The sequence below is a fragment of the Aulonocara sp. 'chitande type north' Nkhata Bay genome, linkage group LG20, assembly GCF_057382095.1.
Source record: "Aulonocara sp. 'chitande type north' Nkhata Bay isolate Kocher_YH1m ecotype deep benthic linkage group LG20, A_spYH_male_GT1.1, whole genome shotgun sequence".
Lineage (NCBI taxonomy): Eukaryota > Metazoa > Chordata > Actinopteri > Cichliformes > Cichlidae > Aulonocara > Aulonocara sp. 'chitande type north' Nkhata Bay.
Genome location: NC_141363.1, coordinates 34,457,406 through 34,478,557, shown reverse-complemented (window position 1 = coordinate 34,478,557; position 21,152 = coordinate 34,457,406). Strand labels below are relative to the sequence as shown.

General features: G+C 38.3%; 2 protein-coding genes across 3 annotated transcripts in view; one reads left to right on the top strand and one right to left on the bottom strand.

The window, feature by feature from the left end:
- Positions 1–10,351, top strand: part of pacsin1a (protein kinase C and casein kinase substrate in neurons 1a) — a 33,873-nt gene extending 23,522 nt beyond the window's left edge. For both annotated transcript variants that reach the window (XM_086276292.1, XM_086276291.1), the window contains exons 3-10: positions 598–754; positions 886–1,121; positions 2,299–2,454; positions 2,796–2,971; positions 4,820–4,940; positions 5,037–5,143; positions 5,887–6,083; positions 8,187–10,351. In XM_086276292.1, the coding sequence (XP_086132418.1) occupies positions 598–754; positions 886–1,121; positions 2,299–2,454; positions 2,796–2,971; positions 4,820–4,940; positions 5,037–5,143; positions 5,887–6,083; positions 8,187–8,296 (1,260 nt within the window). In that variant the 3' untranslated portion in view covers positions 8,297–10,351. The remainder of the gene's footprint in view (positions 1–597; positions 755–885; positions 1,122–2,298; positions 2,455–2,795; positions 2,972–4,819; positions 4,941–5,036; positions 5,144–5,886; positions 6,084–8,186) is intronic.
- Positions 10,352–12,777: 2,426 nt separating this feature from the next.
- Positions 12,778–20,457, bottom strand: LOC147306088 (protein ILRUN-like). The gene is made up of 5 exons (XM_086276295.1): positions 20,210–20,457; positions 18,713–18,867; positions 17,461–17,658; positions 14,892–15,217; positions 12,778–14,326 (listed from the first exon to the last, which is right to left on the bottom strand). The coding sequence occupies exons 1-5, from the start codon at positions 20,359–20,361 to the stop codon at positions 14,291–14,293; spliced, it is 867 nt and encodes a 288-aa protein (XP_086132421.1). The 5' UTR covers positions 20,362–20,457; the 3' UTR covers positions 12,778–14,290.
- Between the last annotated feature and the right edge of the window lie 695 nt (positions 20,458–21,152).

Here is a 21,152-nt window from a genome sequence, read left to right as displayed (position 1 = left end):
GTATGTTGTGTTGAATGTGTAAACAGTACATAAAAGATGGATGTAGCTACTATGTCAACACTGATTGGTTGTACAAGCTAGAAGCGATCATCTATGGATAACAGGGTGTTACAGTGGTCAGGTTCAACAATGTGAATTAGTGCTATTTATACTAGCTGCCAGTTGTGAAATTATACAAACATAATAAGCTTTAATACAATTTAACCTGGCAAATATTACAAAATATTACAAAATTATGCACAGTTGACATAAAGACAATGTAATAGCATTTATTTCTGCTGTAAAGTTGGGCACTTTACCTTTGAGTCCATTAGGATTTACATACTTTTTGGAGCTAGCTTACAGTGGCCATTTGAGGGACTGCATTTGCAACTCCTTTGCACCCCGAATGCTGCTGCTTGGTTTGGGTATTCAGTCATACTGCAGTCTCTCAAACTCTTTGTATTTTTCAGTAAATTTACAAGAGAGATATCAAACTGTCTTCACTTCAGTTATTCTCAGGGGGAAAAATGTCCGAGCTCTGTATATTTCTATGGTTGTTATATATGTACTGCATATTGGTTACAAGTCCTTTCATTTGTTGCTCTCTGTCCTCAGGTGGGGAACTACAAACGTGCTGTCAAGAGATTCGATGACGGCCATCGGCTCTGCAATGACCTTATGGGTTGCTTGCAGGAACGTGCCAAGATAGAGAAAGCCTATGGTGATCAGCTAACTGCCTGGTCCAAGAGATGGAGACAGCTCATTGAGAAAGGTCAGCTTTTGTTAAAGTGTCAACAAGATAAGAAGGTGCAAATGTACCGCGATCAATGTGTTTTTCACTATTCCACTGAGTAATATTACCCTGAAATTTTACTTGGAATCACAAAAAAATCCAACTCGCAGGTCCACAGTATGGCTCTGTGGAAAGGGCATGGCTGGCTGTGATGACAGAGGCGGAGAGAGTGAGTGAGCTGCACCAAGAGGTGAAGAACAACCTCGTTAACGAAGATGTTGAAAAAGTGAAGAACTGGCAGAAAGAAGCGTATCATAAGCAAATGATTGGAGGCTTCAAAGAGGCCAAGGAGGCAGAGGAAGGGTTCAAGAAGGCTCAGAAACCATGGGCCAAAAAGCTCAAGGAGGTGAGGAAGATGAGGGCAAATTATTTTTCTGTAAGGTTACAGGACCGTCTGCCCATCCATCACACTTTTATTAAACTTTAAATGGTAATCATAATGGGGATAGCAATACGGAAGCAAGACATTGCTAGCCATTGAAGCAGGATTTTATGACCATTTGCTATTGACTAAGTTATTATTTAACCCCTTTTCTATAAAATGGAACAGGATTACAGAAAGTAATAAATATATTCACAAAATATACATGACGATGATAAAAGATGAGTGAAAGAGATCACTTTAATCTAAAATAGCCTTAGCTATTAGTTTCAGCAGCTGATGTTGGAACATTATTATTCTAGTAGTTTGAATAAAGTTTTTTTTTAAATCAGTGAAAAGGCTCAAATAGCAGATAGAGCAAGTTAATAAATGCTGAACGCAGTAGAGCATTAGCGAGTTAAGGGCCAGATATTACCTTCAGAAATAGGTGGAGGCTAAAATGATCAAAGAGAGTGAATGCTGGACTTTTATCCACTGGTTAGCCAGACGCTGGTTGAAAGGTGTTAATGTGTTGTTGTGGTCACGGTAACCAAACGATATCTGTGAAGACCATGTCCTAGAGTTGCTTTATTAAATGGTGGCACACGACATATATATGGTAGTTATATTAGCACATTTCTTTCTTTAAATCTTCAACTACTGTGCATGACTTTCATTCCCATGCAGCATTTCAAGTAACCTCCTGGAACTGAGGGAAAAAACGTATCTTTTGGTTTAACCTTTCTATGATTTGTGTGTCTACTACAGAGGACATAAATGAATAGGCTGGGTCTCAGGAGGATAAACATTATGTGAGTTAATTAACTATGCGTCACTGGATGAAGTCTTGATTTCCTGCTTAGGGAGAAACTTTGTATACTGATATCAGTTCCTGGCACAAGTACCAGACCAACAACCTAAGGCGAGCTCCTAATCAATGAAGAAGAGCAAATAGTGGTCGTGCGTTCATGCTGGAGAAAATTGCACATATCATTCACTACTGATTTGAAGTGTCCTAAATAGAAGAATTAACCAAATACATTAAATTAGTTACCTATTTTATTTTATACTGTATAGTTTCTATTCTTGTGTTCCTTTAATCAAACCATCAGATCATGTTCTGTATCTGTGATACTAGCAATGTCCGTGTTTGAATCTACAGATGGAGGCAGCTAAGAAAACATACCACATGGCCTGCAAGGAGGAGAAGCTGGCTGCAGCCCGAGAGGCCAATGGCAAGACTGAAGCTTCTGTCACACCAGACCAGCAGAAGAAACTCCACGAGAAAGTGGACAAATGCAAACAGGATACGCAGAAGGTAATAACCTTAAAGTGGGCCTGTTGTGCTTTTCCTGATTTTTCTGACCAAAGGTTTCCAGTAATTAGGTCAACGAGTGTGCAAGTAATCCCTATGAGCCAGGCTTCAAACTGCTGTTTTAGACAGTTCGCTTCTATTCTTGGATCTGTCTGATGTCAAAAAGAGGGGAGTTCTGGCTATGTGAGCAGCCCCATGCTACTGCTGTTCAAATGTTCTCTTTGCAAGGGGCAGTCTATCAGAAGGAAGTTACAGACAGGGCTGCTCCAAGGCCCAATATGAGATTATTCTCCACTGTTTATTGTCTGTAGATGACTCACCGTGTTTTCTTGTTTCTGTTCCAGGCTAAAGAAAAGTATGAGAAGTCTCTGGAGGAGCTAAGCAAGTGCACTCCTCAGTACATGGAGTGCATGGAGCAGGTGTTTGACCAATGCCAGCAGCATGAAGTCAAAAGGCTGACCTTCCTTAAGGAAGCCTTGCTGGATATCAAACGCCATCTTAACCTCACTGAGAACCAAAGGTTAGTCAGAATGAAGGTTGGGTTGCACATTAAGCACCTGTGCAGTTTGGCAGGAAATGTATACCATTGTATAGACTATCATTCTGTGTGGGCACATGTGAAGTAGGCTTAGAATATAGTTACTTAATTGTACTTTTAATCAAAAGTAGTCACACTGAATACAAATGAAAATTCGATTAGTCTGATTCGTCTTGTGTCACATTTGACACAGTTCACTGCAGTCTGATTAATTTCAACAGACACCCAAACCAGGCATGTGTTTCTCATTAGTTTTGAGACTCTCGGTGCTAATTAACCGATGATTCAGTCAGTGGCATTTCTGACAAACTGAATTTAGTCCAGAGTGAATGCTTGTCATATTCTAGATTTTCTTTTTTGTTGTTCTGCATTTAGCAAACAAAGCCACGAGCCACGGAAAAGTGATTTTCAGGTTTAATCGTTCACCTTTGATTTGATTTATTCTAACATTTTCACTCCTTTCCCAGCTGTAAAGCCGACTCCAGCTGTCGTTGGGTGAGAGACAGAGTACGCCCTACAGTCTATCACTGAGCAGTGTCTATTTAATTAAAATAAACCCAACTATTTCAGTGCTATAATGCTAAAAACAAAATCCCTCTCCAACTAAAGCAAGCTATTAGGAACTTTTTTACTTAAAAAAAAATATTGCCATGTAATAGATATTATGACCATTACTTTGCAATGAAGTCATTCATTCAATTCCACTTGTTCTTATGAAAAAATGCCACACTGCACTGTTTTCACTTGCAATTTCCAGTAAGAACAACACAGAAAGTGTTATCAGTCTTGACAGTTAACAATAAGAAGAGGAGAAAGGAGCCAGGAAATGCTTGTGGATGAAGACAGCTTCCAAGAGACTTGTGGTTGTGTTCTCAGTGCTTCTCTCTAAATGCGTTTAATCGACTAGAAGAGGTCAAAAGTGACAACTCAAATTCAATATGAGCCCATGAGTTTCTCCAAACACTTTCAAATAGCAAGTTAAAGTCACTTTAAGGACAATGGGAAGCATTAGTTTCTCTGCAGGTGCGCTGTATGTTTGGTACATTGTCCTCTTTGTGTTAGGTTATGTTAGGGTCCAAGACCGGTCATGTCATAAGATAAGATAATATAGCCTTTATTAGTGAATTCTGACATAAACACAACGGTAGCCTACAAGTGAAAAGATTTATTTTAAAATTAAGACATCTACAATTTTTTTAACAGTAGGTTTAAATTGCTGATGTTAATAACCTATCATAATCTATAGGGTGTCATTTTAGCTGAGCGGGAAAGCAGGTGACCACGTGCCACATGGCTGGAGTGCAGTAGCCCTGGTTCGAGGCCTTTTCCTGCATGCCTTCTCCCTCTCTCTCCCCCTGCTTCCCTGTGTTTCTTCACTACTTTACTATGCATTAAAGACAAAAATGCCCAAAAAGATAGTAATAATATTATAAACTATGCATGTCTTCACAGTAGTTTTGTTATCCACAGGTGTTAAAATAGGACCCCAGACATACTGGTTTAGCCTGTAATTAGAGGAAGAAAACTGCAGGATCGTTGTTCTCTTTTTAATCCATTACACATTCCCATGGTTTGGGTAAACAGTGGCAACATAAATACCAACATCGTGGTACAAAACAGGGCCATTCAGAGTAAATATGTCCACTGTTGAGAACCCCAGCTTTACCAGAAAATTCAGGGAGACACTTTAGTCCTGTCGTCACCCAACACTAGATCTCTTTCAACCTAGAATTTGAACTACACTGGTGATTCTGTTGCCAAATTGGCAGAACCCACAGGTCCCTTCTGGCACTTTTATTGTCACTATTTGTTTCATTTTCCTCTCTTCAGCTATGCCACAATATACAGAGAACTGGAGCGCACGATCTTGGCTGCAAACACGCAGGAGGATCTCAAGTGGTTCAGCAACAACCACGGCCCAGGAATGCACATGAACTGGCCCATATTTGAGGTGCAATGCCAAGCCATCACCAAAAAAACGTGTACGACACCTCTCCCCTTTATTTTCTACATTACTTTATGTGCTTCTCTTCTCTCTCCTCACCAGGAGTACAACCCAGACCAGGCTTCAGCTCCTCCAAAGAAAAAGAAACCAGACGGAGCCCCACCCACTCCTAGCACTGACCATGTGGCTCCACCTGGTGACCGTAGCAGGTTAGTTCAAGAGATCTGCTAGTGTATTTTACGGTCACATATTTTTGAGTCAAATCTAGCAATAAAATTACAAGATGACTAATAATTATTTTTATTCAGTTTAATTTTATTTTAAATGTTTATGTTTTGTGAACAAATCTCATTGGGGAAGCTAAAACCAGCCTGTTTCAAGATTTTTACATTTTTAGACTTCATAATCTTCCACTATAACACATATTAATTTTAATCTCACATGTTGATAAAGTATGTGTTTCAGTTTTCAGCCTAAAGTACCACAAAGATGTTTTGTGTACCTGTGGTTTAAGAGTCTGTCACTTTAAATCGTCCCACCTGAGCCTTTCAGGAAGAAGACTGTGTTTAAACTGTTTATACTGAAGTCCAAATTTAATTATACACAATATATTGTCACAGCGTTACTACAAAGTAAAGCCAGCAAAACTCTTTCATAGCGCATGCCATCATGGAGCTACAAGTGTCAGGTGTCATGTTTTAGCTTCTCTAGACTCCCCTGATGCATGTTCCCAGTGTTTTCTGTGAATGCACAATAACTCTTTTCATAACACCTTTCCTTAACACCAGAATAGTTTTTAGACAGTCACGAAGGTCTGTGGCAAGCAGCTCATTTCTGACACTGGCTAGCAGAATTAGTTTGTTAATGGTTTTGACCTGTTCAAAACCTTTAAATTTCAGTCTTTTGTTTTGGAAGCATCCTAATGTCAGCCTCCCTTTTCTCTCTCTTCCAGTGTGAGCAGCTATGAGAAGAACCAAGCTTATTCGACTGAGTGGTCTGATGATGAGCAGCCCGCTGCATACTCAGGCAATGAGAACGGTGGGAACGGCAATTCATTTGAAGATGATTCCAGCACTGGGAGAGGGGTAAGGGTGCGTGCTCTCTATGACTACGAAGGCCAGGAGCAGGATGAGCTCTCCTTTAAAGCAGGTACATGTGCATGACCGGGTGACATAGTTTGGGGATTTTGTCAATAATCATGCCATTCAGCTCAAGCGTACCAATAACTACAACAAAAATGCAGTTAAATTTTTATTTTATGTTATTGAGGCTGTAGATTTCAGATAAGATGACAAGCTGTAGCTTGATGCAGGTGTTCAAAAGCAGCTTGACTTAATATGTATTTTCAAGTTCCTTCCTCTGTAGAAAATAGCAATGATGAGTCAATAATAGCCACATGGACAACAAATTACAGGGACTTGCTAACACTTAACAGAAGCTCCAAAGCTAGTCCAAAACAGTGCTCTAGAGCCCTCACAGTGACATGACTAACAATTTAAAGGCAAACCATAAACAGAAGAATAGCTACTGAAGAAGCAACAGCTGTGTATCTTTGTCTTGTTCCTCCCTCTGCATCCATATTTTAACCACACTGTGAGTGAAGGTCTTTGTTCATCAAGTTGTCGCCTGATAAAGACATGAAACAAACAAAGCGACACCCCACCCCCTGCCCAAACTCTTCAGGCACAGAAACTTTCTTTGTGTTGTTCACCTGCAAGCTGTTGTATGTATTCTGTTTAAAAACCATTGAAAGCACCTGCTGTCGCTTCCTTAGAGGCAAACAAAATGAATCACACTTCTTCTTTGCTAGTATTTGTTTACCTGACATCAGTGAAATTCCTTACATTTTAATGGTATGTTACTGCTTTTCTTTGCACTTTACTGCCAGAAAGAAAAACTGCCCTGGATAATTTTAAGATGTTTGACATTTGTTTGGGGATCAAACTGGATTGTGCGGCCCAAAGAGTGTTCACAGAAGTTGAACACTCTTTAGGCCTGAAAAAGGTTTCAGAGATGAGTGGTTGATGTCATGTTGTTCACAGAAGTTGAACAACATGACATCAACCACTCATCTTTGAAACCTTTTTCTGACTCCAGTCAGGCCCACTGGTTGGTTTTGGAAAATGTAGGCATAAATATCGGAATCTTAACTCCTTTTTTATTACTTTAACAGCTTTTCCTACTGATAAAGACCGTCCCTATGGTTACTCATACTACACCAATGAAATTAAGTAACAGACAAACAAATCACCATAGGGAACTACTATAGTAATTTATGCCTTGATTTCGTTTTAGTTTAGTTTAGTTTGCTTGTTTTTACAGTGACTGAATAAACAAAACATTTCTCTTTTATTGTGACAGGACAGGGTGGGCAATCAGAATGTTTCCCTTTATTTTACACATTTATTTCTTACAAGTTAAGCCTAAAGAGACAGTTTTCTTGTATTTACAAGAGCAACATGTCTTTAATATGTAGAAAACCTGAGACACACAGTGAAACTGCATTTCCTTTTCTTATATTGAGAGATCTTAGTGATTAAATGTGTTGTTAAACTTTGTTACACTGAGAGAAAGGGAAGCTTCACTGATCCAGCCGACTTAAAATCAGGGTGAGCAGCATGTGGCCCACAATGTCAAATGAGTTTGACATCCTTGATCTAAAGGAGTACTTTATTCTCTGAGGATATACAAATAAAATGATGCTATAAATGCTGTAAATTCTGTGTAAGTTATTCTTGTACAAGAAAGTGAAAAACAGACAAGTTGTGGGTTTTTGACATATTATCTATCGGACAGTTTTGCTTTTTTCCCCTAACAACCTTAAAGCACAAATACACAACTAACCAGTGTTACCAACACAGCACACATTTGATGTCACTCTAGCTGTTTATTCATGTTTCTGGTGGTTGTGCTACGCTAAGTTAACCTGCTGCTGGCCTATTTAGTTTAATCTATTTTATAGTTTTGGTGGAAAGTTCAAAAGTCTCATTTATACAACATAATGTTATTTTACAAACTATGCTTACTGTAACTGCAAAAAAAAAAAAAAAACTAGAATAAAGGAGCTTTTGGGTGGTTCTACCTTGCAACTGTATGTTTACTAGAGTGAGGATTTTTTCTTTCTTTCCGGTGATTTATTATCAAAATACATAATAAAAGAGAAAATGTGGAAATATTCTGATGAATAGCTCTGCTTTAGATTTAAGTGAAACGTACGAGTGTGCTGATTAAGGAATCATTTGTCTTTTGCAGGCGATGAACTGACTAAGACTGAGGATGAAGACGAGCAAGGCTGGTGTAGAGGTCGTTTGGACAACGGCAGAGAGGGACTGTACCCAGCCAATTATGTCGAGCCAATCTAGTCACATTACTGGACAAGGATATGCCATTGGAGGCAGCTTGAACTGTCCCGTCCAATTGCACCGCACATAGCCAGAGACTTAAGAGCAACACATCCCTTGCCCAACAGATGCGCCAAGCAGTTTTGCCTAAATAAAACTTAGTAACCTAAAAGACAATATATCAGTATAATATATTTTATCCAGCATTTGGGGTGGGCGAACTTACACATTTAAAAACAGGAGCAGCAGTTATTCCAGTATATACACACTCAACTATAACATCAAGACAGTGCAGGAACACATTGCTTGTCTGTGTAGCTGTATTTAACAATATAATGCAGCTTATTTAAACTGCAGTGAGTTCACTTGTGAAAATGGGAAGATAATATAATCAGTTGTACCCATTTGACAAAGATGAGCTTCTCTAACCTGCATTGTGTATATACAGTGTGATGCCATTTTGTGTAGCATTTTTAATGCTGTGTACGGTCAGCCATCATTCTCACATCAGGAATGCTGTGTAGTTTTAAAAGTACCACTGACAGTATCCTCTTTTTGGTTTTTTTGTTTGTTTGTTTGTTTTTTCTTTGTGATTTGGTCCAACCTCTTTTCCAGTGTGTGCAGTGCTACGTGTGTTAACTGTTTCTGAACTTGCATAGCAGCATGTGCTATGCAACGACGTGCATTCCCTGAATCCTGCAGCCTTGTTTAGGCTCCAACCTGATGCAACACTTCAACTACAAATGCAGAGATTACTTCTTAGCATCACAAGCTTCTGGACATGCACATGCTTCTAATTTCACAAGAGAAAGCTTGTTGATGAACTGATTTTATGTTGGTTTGTTTTGCTTTCAACATCTGTTTTTCTTAGCGTCACAAATCCTTTGAGAAAACCATCTTCATGCAAATCATGGAAAGGATTTACAGTTTTTCACAGAAGCTCTCATCCTTGGTTCAGTAATTCCTTACTATATCCCGCTACTGATAACGAGAAAGACCTGCGATGCATTCCCTCAGAGTGAAGGTGGATCAAGTCATCATGAGGTTTCCACTGCAGTTTGAGAGGAGGGTTTTGAACAGTGCATATGCTGGGGACTTTTCTTCCAGAGTGAAGGGCCAGTGGAGGCATCTCAGTGTGTTACTGTGCTACAGACTGTTGTCTGAAGATTGAAGCCTCTCCAACAGGACATGAATGTACTAGTGTTTGGGCTTGAAAGAGGGCGTGTCATATAAGCATTGTTCTCCACTGTCATTTAAAGCCTTGCCTAGCAAAAAGCACTAGTTATGTGGCCCGTTTTAATGCTGAGCCAAAGAACGACCCAATACCATCAACTATCTGTTTTCACTCCGTGCAATAATTTACCATATCAGTGTGAAGCAGCTTCACTGAAGATCAACTTATAGTTGCTTCACAGTCCATCAAAATTCAGTTGTCAAAAAACCCAAACATGTTACAAAATACTGGGGATACATATGACAAGTACTGCACTGCATGCAGGATGACTTACAGGGTGCATTACATGGTTATTTTTGAAATCTTGCACCATTTAAATTAAAATCATAGCAGGAATTGCATTTATCAAAGGTGGATTAGTGAGTTATCTTGCTACCAGTTGCACCTAAATCTGATTAGATTGGAGATTGCTATTTATAACTTAGTTTAAATGTCACCAGACTAACAGCAGTCAGATGTGTTTAGCTTTGTGTCTGGAACAGGATTTGACAGGTTTTGGGTCTCACACATGAGGAGAAACACATCACCAGCTCACAAGTTGTGTCTTAGAGTAAAGCTGTCCAGCATAGCAAAAAGGACTCCTGTCATAAAAATGTCATACATCCTCGATGCACATGCGCACACACTTCCACACACGTGCAAACACACATGCATTAAGCAGGATATACATACACAATACACACAGGTTCAAATGCATAATCAACATTATCAGGTTAATATTCTGAGGGAAAACATCTCCATCACCCAGTGTGTATGAGTTGTGTAAATGTAACAAAAAAACCACAAAAAAAATGCAAGTGATTGACTATTAAGACAAAATGTAGTGTTATACATGTAAATGTGTTTCATTAAATAACAGCAATGGAAAACATATTAAGTAATAGGTACCATATTGTATGAATTTTATTGCAATGGAATTGTCAGTGTATAATAAAAGCGTGACGTTACCCCACGCTGTCAGATTTGTATATGATGATGTAATTTAAAGATTATATTCTATTGTAACTGTACAACTGTGTTGAGTTGAAAATGAGACCTAACCATGTTGAGGCAGTAAAAAGGTGTACATGTAAAATGCTTTTTTATGTTGATCTCTTCCTTATGCACACAGGGGACAGCAGCTCATGTTGTGGAAACCCTTTATTAGCGGTCTAGAAGATGTATGTTCATAGTTAGTGATGTACTTTTATCTCCTAACTGGTGTAGTGCCTGTTCATCTTGATGTAACAAGTTCATTTAAATATGCATAAAGATGATTATGATCACAGATAATGACGATAGTGATGAAAAACCCAAATCAAATTTGTTGTGATGGTGTCAATATTGCGATATTGGTTTGAAAGGGAAACAAGTTTGTTGACAAAAAAGTAGCCTCTGTGTGTTTTTTTTGTCTATAGACAGCATGATTTGGAGTTATTCGTTATTAAACCATTAATTTAATTTAGTGGCACTTTATAATAATGTCACGCTACAAGAAATTAGCAAGGTATTAGCAAGTTCTTAATTCATCATTTATCATTACTCCGCTTTATTATGCTATCTATAAATACATATATGTTTATCCATCTGTTACTGTTACATCATTTACAGCTACCACTGCTACGACATCACTGGTAGTAATAATCAGAATCATCGTCGTAGTCATAATATTATATCTGTCTTTATAAATGGCATACTAAGGAGGAGTAATGCTATATGATGATGAATGAAGCACTTGCTAATACCTTACTAATGCTTAATAGTGCAACATTATTATAACGTGCTACCAATTTATTTATTTTTATTGTAGAGCATGGGAATAAACCATGCCATATCACTGACACATAAAAAGTGCTATTTATCAAGACTGGTTTAATAATAAAACATTTCCTAACTTTGAATTAAATATACCTGGATGGGAATATTAGAAAATGCAATTCTAAAACTAGAGGGGCACTTGAAGAGCCAAGGCCAAAGAAAGAGCCACTGACTGGTTCTTTTTTTAGTCCACTAGGCACTTTTTACATCGAACCTTGGAAAAACAGAAAGCATCTACCTTCAAAGATCACTAAGTTCCACTTTTAATAAACTGAACTATTTATTTAGTTCATCTTTTCTAAAGGTCTTAAATTAAAGAATGATACATTATAAAGGAGATTAGTGTTATGTTTTAAAGACAAATGACTTCATTGCTGCATTCATCACCTTAATGGGGAACTTCCCGGAATGGAAGTTAGGGGAACGTTAGAGAGATCACCGGATCTACCTGAGACAGGTGTGCCATGCCCTGGTTATGCTATACATGAAAAGGAGACCTGATACTGCTACACTGAAGCTGAGCAGTAATGCCGCTCCGGGATCTGACTGTCCAACACTCAGGTGGATCTTTTGTGGATGTGTTATGCTGATTTTCAAGCACATCTTTTTAATTCTTGGACTCCAAACAAGCATTTTAAACTTTTCTCCTTTTCTTCTCATTGGTCCTTTATAAATAAACTCACTGCAGCGACTATTTTAACTTTAAAAGTGACAAATGTGTCTGATAAATACATTTCAGCTCTCCGAGCAATTCAGAGAATTTCTGAATGTCATCAGTAGTATCATCCAACCTATGTCACATGTGTTCACGAAACACCAAGACTTTAAAGAAAGTTATATTTATATATGCGTTATATATAAATATAGACTGTTATATAGGCTGAAGAATTTGCTGCCGTTTTCTTTTTTTTCAGTTAATAAGCAGCATTTAAAAATCTGTCACAGGTGGAAAAGCCCTTTTAAGATTAATGATGAAATCACCAAGTATTAGACACATTTTCGTTCCTTGTACATACGTTCACTAGTTACACCTTGCTAGCACTGGGTTGGACAAACTTTTGCCTTCAGAGCTGCCTTAATTTGTCATGTCATAGATTCAACAAGGTGCTGGAAATATTCCTGAGGGTTGTTTTTTTTTTAATCTTTACACTTTCTCATAGTAAAACATACAGCCACCATCATAACAGCCATTATTTAAAGGTTTAATTTTCTTTCTTGGAATCTGCTAGTGAGTCGCTTCATAAAACCATGAAAAGCATGACCACACAGGCTTTCATTTTCACTGATAATTTAATCATACAAACATTCATCAAACATACCAGAAATAAGCTTTCATCTGTTTGCTTCTCACTCACCTAAATGTGCTGCTGTTTGAGTCTAATGCCAACTGATTCATTCTGCAATTCATTTTGGCCAGTGGAAACTTTGCAATATTACATTAAATTGACAATAACTACCTCTGATAGCAAGATAAACATTAATCTCTCTCTTTATTAACAGGAAATGCACATTGTTCTAAGCAACATTTAGATCTCATGGATCCTCAAGTGTCAGCTGAACGGTGTTCTCACGTCAACTCTCATCAGGTTACAGGCCTCAACATAAAAGGATATGACAGGGATCTAACACACAGCATAAAAAAAAACAACACACCTTCTTACCAAGGAGAAAAGGTACACTGAGGCCTTGCCATTGGGGTTCATTACTCAGTGCATAGATTAGCAAGTAAGTAAATGCTGAATAACATTACTTAAAAAAAAAAAAGATATGAATCAGTTATTTGATTGGTGATAAAAAAATCAAAAAAAAAATCAAGCGTGTGATTAAATGAGAAATATCAATGAGACCGTTTGTAGTCTTTTAAATGGAACTTCTCAAACATAAATTTAACGAGATGAAAACCAACAATAACATGAATAAAACTGACAGTTGAATGAAAATATCCCATTAAGAATCTTTGGGTAAATTTATATGTTTCCAAAAGAATTTTCCCCTTCTACATTCATCATTTACATTCAACTTAATATGTTAAAAACATTTCCAAGACAGCTTTAAGTTGAATTTGAAGCAGTAAACAAACAACCAAACGGATTCATAATGAGAAATTATGTCTTTACTTCTGTTTATATGACTTGAATTACGCATCTTATACTTTGCAGGAATCTAGTTTTTTAAAACTTTTTATGAATTAATGTATGAATTAATGACCCAACTATGAAGTCAGGAACATTTACCAATAATACAAAATAATTTATGTCAGAAAATATTTGTAATTAATGTACGAGACTTCTGTTTCTCTGATCTTAGCTTCAATTTGGCCGATTCCCTCTTGTTTAAATAAGCTGCACTGTTTCTAAACTTCCAGCTAACGGCTTATAAAATACTGGTCATACTGTATGTGGCATGAAAAACACAGTTTAGACTTATCTAACCTTCAAATAAGCTTTTGGAAAATATTGTTTCTTTAAAAATGCATAAATTATGTTTCAGGAATTTAGTAGTCTAGACAACAAAGAGTCCACAAACCTAATCAACATACCAATAAATCAGAGTAGAAACCGGAGAATCAGTTGGCAAAGTGAATGGCTTTTCCTCCAAATTCTCTTTTTTCATGTTGCACAATCCACACACAAATACACAAACATTCACACACTCCTGTCATCTGTTTAATGGGTACTCTGACTGCTAAAAAAATTATTTTTTTTTGAAAAATAAAAGAAAAAAAGTTATCACTCAAAAGACTCATAGCACTCATTTTTAACTTAGCATTCACACGTGCATACAGTGGGTGCAGGATGTTGGTTGAGCTGCATGTCAGGAGCGTTGGCCTCCGGATATTCAGTCTAACTGGACTTTGCATAAAGTGTTTTTGAATCTCCACACTCTCCACTCTCTACTGACGAACCTCTTCTTTCTTTTGTTGGTGTGACAGACTCCAGAGGTATGATTTTAGTGCTGCTTCACTCCTTCACAAGTCCCATGATTTAAGAGTGCCCAAATGGATAGGGCTCCTGTATACCCTGCAACAAAGAGAAAGGATTAAAAAAAAAAAAAAAAAAGTAGTAGTAGTAGACCAACAACAGACAGAAAACATAGCTTCACAGTTTACAGTCACTGCAACTAATTCAGTGATTGTTAGCAACTTCCAGCACCCACTCAGCAAGGGCATCACCAACTAATCTCTACGCCTGTGTGACTAGGGGCGTAGGGTATTTCCTGTTTAGCAACTGCAAACATTAAAAGTAGATTTTAAAAGGTGCTGACATGAGCAGAAAAAGTCCAAACTATTGAACTTGCTAAACAGCAGCTTTACAGATTTTCGGTGTCTAAAGTCTATATTTTTCAGTATAGCTACATTAGTCTGTGCCATACCAACAACAGCATGGAGCTGTCCTGGCCAACACTGCAAAATTACATCTGGTAAACTTTGCATTTAGTTCTAATACGTGCTCTGAGCACACCACCACTCGGGATAATCTATTAAAGGCAAATGTTGACTTTTTAATTTTGTCCACAGAAGATTCAGTGTGATTCAACCCTCATTAACATGCACAGACAATGTTGTGGCTCTGTGATATGTCTCACCTGGTTGCAAGAGACTACTGATAGATTGCTTTGTAGACTGTTTGCTAATATATCCACAGAGTTTTGTGAAAGTCCATTCTGGTCTTGCTGCAGCTGGTTTGGGCTTCCCTCCCAATGTTCCTCTGCAACTCTATGGTTGCTGTCATCGTGAAGGCTGTTGTTGTTGCTGTTAGGGCACTTGTTTTTCTCTGGTGAGGCGAAGGGGTTATAATCTCCTTCCAGGTTACGATGAGGCTGGGTGTTGAACTCAGCTTGAAAAGAGGAAAGCTGCTGTGTGACACCAAGGAGGCCTCCAACCTCCACACTCAGGATCACCCAAATTACATCTGTAAATAGACAATGGTGTGCTTAAACATAATCATAGAGTTGATAACATGTAACTAAACCTGTGTCTATATGCAGGATATTACCCAATACCCATAAATCAAACGGTTACAAAATATTTACTGTATAATAATTAGGCTGGACTACACTTCACACCTTGTATCCTCAAAGACTTAATGTGATTCTGATCTGCAGCCCTCTTCTTACTCCTTAAGTCAGCATGAAACTATTTTAGGTGGGAAATAATTGTGATGAACAAGTGGATGAAATATTAAAGCCCAGTGTTTAAATTCAACATCCCTCTCCAGCTTAATTTGTAAGTAGAGAAGTCTTTAGAGACATCCTGATAGGACATAAATCAATTAATTTAATGATAAATAATTAATAGTTTTATTGCAGCACATCCATACAAAATGATCTAGCACTTCATCTTCATTAATGAAGATGAAGTGCTAATAATTCCCTGTTACTGCGGCACGGCACATTGTACAGTGTAGCAAAATTAATGGGTTAGCAATGTATGGTGATCCTAATGTCCGAGCTGTTAGCATCCCAACAGTGGGTCTCGCTTTACCTGCCTAGATCACCATGGTAACTAATGGTAAATGCATAGTCTAGTCTTGTCTGGAGTAGGTTATATACAGCGTTTCCATCAGCAAAAGGCCTGAGATAACAAAGAAAGCTGATAACCACTGTCGAAACACCATTATCTCTGACTATGGTTTTAGGTTTTGTAGAGTCAACACAAAGTAAGCCTGGACGACATGTATAATTCAGCGTCAGCAGCTTACGTAAGCCATGAATCACAAACAAAATGTGACTAATTTAATTAACTGTCTAATGACAGGGTTGTTGTGTGCCGTGTAAAGCCCCTTGAGGCAAAACTGTAATGTGATATCAAGGTATATAAATAAGATTTACTTGATTTGAACATTTTTTTCTGTGTATACATAACAAAGCCCAAAAACCCCAAACAAAGGCACTCTACAAATAGCTTGACTTATCTGTCTAAAAGTCCAAGACCAAATAAGATTCCAACAAAGCTCTGAAGAATAACCATCTGCGTAGCAGTGCTTCAACCACAGTGCTTCCACAATAGAATTTAAACCTTGAACAGTAAGTTAGCATGACAAAAAGATGACATTACTTCATTAGAGTCACTTTGTCTTTTTATTCAAGAAATTCCATTTATTGAAGATAACTTACTTGCACCTTAGGTAAGTTATCCCCCAGCTGTAGGTCTATTAATGTCTTCCTACACAATATTTCTAGTTTTCTCTCTTTTTTGTACCAGCTGATAGGGCTGTGCAATATGACCAAAATCTCATATCCCAATATAAGACATCTATCGTCCTGATAACGATATAAATCACAAAAATTTAACATTTTCTGTAAATTCTGTGAATCTCGGGCAGCTCGTCTTGCGTGAAGTGTTTCCAGCTGGGCGTCATGTACCTGGAGTCGAGTGTTTTAACCGATGCATGAAACAATACATTTTTTGACATAAGTTGTAACGGCCGCCGTTTTCTTCGTGAGTATTTATTACACAGCGTGCTGCAGGGAAAAGCCTGTTCTAACGTTTGAGTCTAAGGTTTATTTTTTAGCACCTGACGGCTCTTTTTTGCTTCTCATCCGTAAATACTCTGCATACTCTTTCACGTGATTCAGTTTATTTTGAAAAGTCTCAACAGGATCTTGAGCTTTATTGTGAAAGGTTTATGTGGAAAATAAACAAGCGGACACGCGATCGTTGTTGGTAATGACAACGCATAAAAACAGGCGCTTGTCCATCCATAGTGTGGTTATGAGAAAGAGAGAACTTTAAGAAATTAATATAACCACTACAGTGACCATCAAAAAGATGAAAAAATATTGCCGTAAACAGTTTATTTTGCGACACCACGAAACAAACGATAGCGTAAAATGAAACGATAAATGTTTTTATATCGTCATCCGATATATATCGTTATATCGAACAGCCCTAGCAGCTGATATATTACTTATGGCTCCAACCCCTTGTTTAGCTCTGAAGGAAATCCCCATAATCCTATGCCATCAGAATCAACCAGGAAACACATTTTGGCTGTCTTATAGCAAAAACATTTAAAAAAACAAAACAAAAAAGAAGTAAATAAATAAATAAATAAATAAATAAATGGAGTTACTTATCATAAAAATTGAGTTACTTATCATCACGATAAGTAACTCCATTTAACATTTTTTTAAGTAAAGTTGTAGTTCTCACCTCCATAGAAAAGTCCGGTAGCTGTGCACATTCTCCACTGGCCCTGGTACATACCCGGAGATACAGGACTATGCATCTGCACACTGACATCAGTCATTTCCTGCGGGTCTAGAGAACGCACCATCACCATGTTTATGTGGCCGAACTGATCTCCTCCAACATACTTCAGAGAAACTCCTGGAGGCCATGACTCTGCACCTGGAAGACAAACAGACAATTTTTCTTGTTACGAACTGTACTCATGTACGATATAGTGATTACTAACCAATGATCAGCTTCTATTTTAGATCAGTATTGAATGGCAGGCTGCTCAACCAACTACCTCATTCTTTTGGAATATTTTTATATAATGTGCCTTGGTTGGCTAGAGGCAGAGCTGCAGCATTTAAATAAACAAGTGATTTGCTGTTGCTTGAAAAGTTACATTTTTTTTCCTAACATTTTTGACACAAGAAAAGCGAATCAAAAGAGCCACAGTTCAGTTATGTAACACGTAATGCCACCTTATTTAAATAAAATGAGATTTGTTGAATACACAATAGGGCCTTTGCACAGGATGCCACGTGCACGGTGCTTGCAGTTGGATTCAATATGCTGTTTGTTGGGAGCGCTGAAGGACAGAGCAAAATAGGGACTTTTCAAAACTTCTTGTGCAATATCTGCATGTCTTTTCCTATGTACCTCCACAGGTTTAATACAGCTGTAAAGCTATTAGGAGGATGATATAAGAAATGTAAACTGGCCTTACACACAGGTCAGCCAACAAGAAGAAAGAATTTCAGGCAGTCATTACAGTGTTTTAGCCCAAGTTCATATCTGTTAAAATATGACCACAGTGTCTTTAAGCACTCCCAGGTTGAGTGCTGCGGTTTGTCCAGTGACAAATTGTTTTGCCAATGAAATCAATGGGTTTGAGAGCACAGCGGTGCATGCATTTTGCAGTCACTTATAATGACACTTTAGTATATCTGCGGTCAACAGACTTCAGTCTATGGCTGTCACTGTGTTTATGTGCATGTCTGAGTGATGCTGATGAAAACACAGTTATACTCCACTTGACAACAACTCTCTAGCCAACTAAAGGTAAAATAATAGCTCCCAACAAGTGCTACTCATCTAAAGCCAAAACTGGACAGACCAACATTAGTCTCCACTGCAGACAACCCATCCCATCAAAGCAGTCAACCATTGGGAAATACTGTTACTATTTTATTTTCCAACACAAGTGATATTCTTATTCTAGCTGACTTACCGGTGTTCTGTATCCTCCAGGTCTTTGTGAAAGGTGTGTCAGGTGGAACGGATTCACCCTCACCAATCGTCACATCCTTTACAAAGGACATGCAGGGTGCACTGATGTTGGGACTTTCGAAGTCATAATAGGCTCCAATGGCTGCCTGTAAATTCCTAAGAATGAAAAAACAGAAATTTGAGTAAATCTAAATATTCACTTATAATACAGTTGCAGAAGTAACGCCTCAGTTTTTACAGCTGGTTGATAAATGATTCTACAGGCTATAGCCGTTCCACACATGTGAAGGTTAAATTCAGCCATTTGGTTTGTTTGTTTTTTTGCTTTTTTTTCCATGCTTCATTTAAAGTTAGTAATTGTACACTGACAAAAATCATCCCCATCATCAGGCATCACAAGGAGACAGATCACGCTTCTGTATGACACATTGAGGATGGGTTCTTCCCGTGACACCAGGTCATCCATAAACCAGCAGTTTTTATTTTTAGAAACCCCGTTGCAGAGCAGCGAGATCACGTGATACTACAACAGCCCCACTCCCAGTGAACGCACTGCTGGAACAGTTGATCTTCCACAGACCCGCATTAGCTGGCTCAGCGCCGCATATGCGCAGAGAAATCTATTTTTGGGATGACTTCAAAATGGCCTTTCCCCTCAGCAGCACATTCATTTTCGCTTCCGTACACTGCAATGGCACCGCGAATTGTTTCACGGTTAAAACATGCCACCGGAAGTCACATTTTTCCTAAAAAACAAGACTTGTCAAGTACCCTCCGTACGTGAAAAAACTGAAATACATTCTGTCCGGCTAAGATTGATCTGGTTTGCGCAACCAGATATCTGAGCTTCAGTGATCTTTGAGCTCCGTCTCTGCAACTTCAATGTAGATGGGTTACGTAATAAAGTATAGACACAATGTACTGTAGTTGTATCGACAATAAAGGTAACGGGTATCTTAAAGGGTACTCATGTAACTCACTGAATAACAAGTTAAAAGACTGAAATAAATCCTAACTATCCGTTTAGTTCAGTTTAAGTTAGCTAGCTATCCTGTACGTCCTAGCTTTTCAGAATAAAAGTGGTGACTAACAACAGGCTAACACACGTGAACATGTTTTTTGTCAAATACAGCATCCGCTTCGGTGCTATGTTGTGCCTAAACGAAAAAGTATTTGTTTCAACGGAATTTTCCACCGGTATGCAAATCTTGCGACCCTTCACTGTGTCTGTTACAGGCAATCAAAAGTCGGAGTCACACTGACTCAGCTAGTTACGCTTCTTCAACGTCGTTAGCCGTCACTGAGCCGACGCTTCTATGGCCAACGTAAACGCTTTTGTTCTGCGAGGACAAAACTTTCAGAGATATTTTCTGTTTGTTTGTTTTTCAGGCAGACTATCTTTGTACAAAAAATGCTGCTACACAGAAAGCTAGCTGGTACACATTATATATTATCTAACATTAACCAAACAGCAGGCCATACGAGTCCCCGAGCTCACCAGTTGGTCATGTCCAGAAAGAAGGCGCATCCTGCGGGGTTTAGCTGAAACCCAAGAAGTCTCTGAAATTCTGATATGAGGATATCTTTGTCTGTTGTACCCATGCAGCTGAATTTCTGCATGAGCTCCTGGTCCAGGTCCATGCCCTCCATTACGGGATTCGCCCGGATAAACACGGGGGGTTGGCTCCTAATTTAGTCCGAGGCCTCGACTTATCATAACAAACTCGGTAACAGGGTCGAGTGCGCATGTCACCTGATTGCATCCTGAGCCTCCGTGACTGAAAAATGTGGACGCTAATTAAAACATCTTCTACGCGTATACAACAGTAATTAACTGGCAGATTAATTAAAATACCAATAATAATAATAATTCACAAATAAATAATAAATTATTCACTAATAATAATGATAAGAAGAAGAAGAAAAGAACAACCCAAGGAATATCACTTAAAGTATATATAACAATGTATCGTTTATTTATCCTAGAAAAGGTCATAGTTTTAAGCAAAACGATATTCTTGGTGATACTTGAAGTACTAGCAGTGGGACTATGCAGTTAGACTGTAAAATAAACACCTGTAGACAAAAACAAAAAAACCAAAACACCCCCCCGCCCCGCAAGCAAACAGCACACTGTAGATCGTATTTTGTACAAAGGAACAATGTCAATATTGAAATATAACCCAGCTCCAATTTCCATGTAAATAGTCTTTTACAAATATAACACAATTTTAAATGAGTGTTTCCCAAAGTTCCACTGGGGCTACTGTTGAACGCAAGGGGATGGATACATATCTGATGGTGCCGTGGGTGGTGCCTTACAACTGTTTTAGAAGACAAGAGGACAAAGAAATGACTAAATTAAATTTGACAGTGAAATGAGGAAGTCGGGGACCAGTCCTCATATTACCTAACACCCAATGTGCCTTGTATTACTTTGC

What these genes read in the sequence shown, in the direction of transcription:
- LOC147306088 (XM_086276295.1), bottom strand. Translation starts at nt 20,361, where the DNA reads ATGGAGGGCATGGACCTGGACCAGGAGCTCATGCAGAAATTCAGCTGC. An exon ending in TTTCTGGACATGACCAACTG is followed by an intron (nt 18,868 to 20,209) that starts GTGAGCTCGGGG and finishes TTTCATTCTTAG; the next exon opens with GAATTTACAGGCAGCCATTG. An exon ending in CTGGAGGATACAGAACACCG is followed by an intron (nt 17,659 to 18,712) that starts GTAAGTCAGCTA and finishes TTTGTCTTCCAG; the next exon opens with GTGCAGAGTCATGGCCTCCA.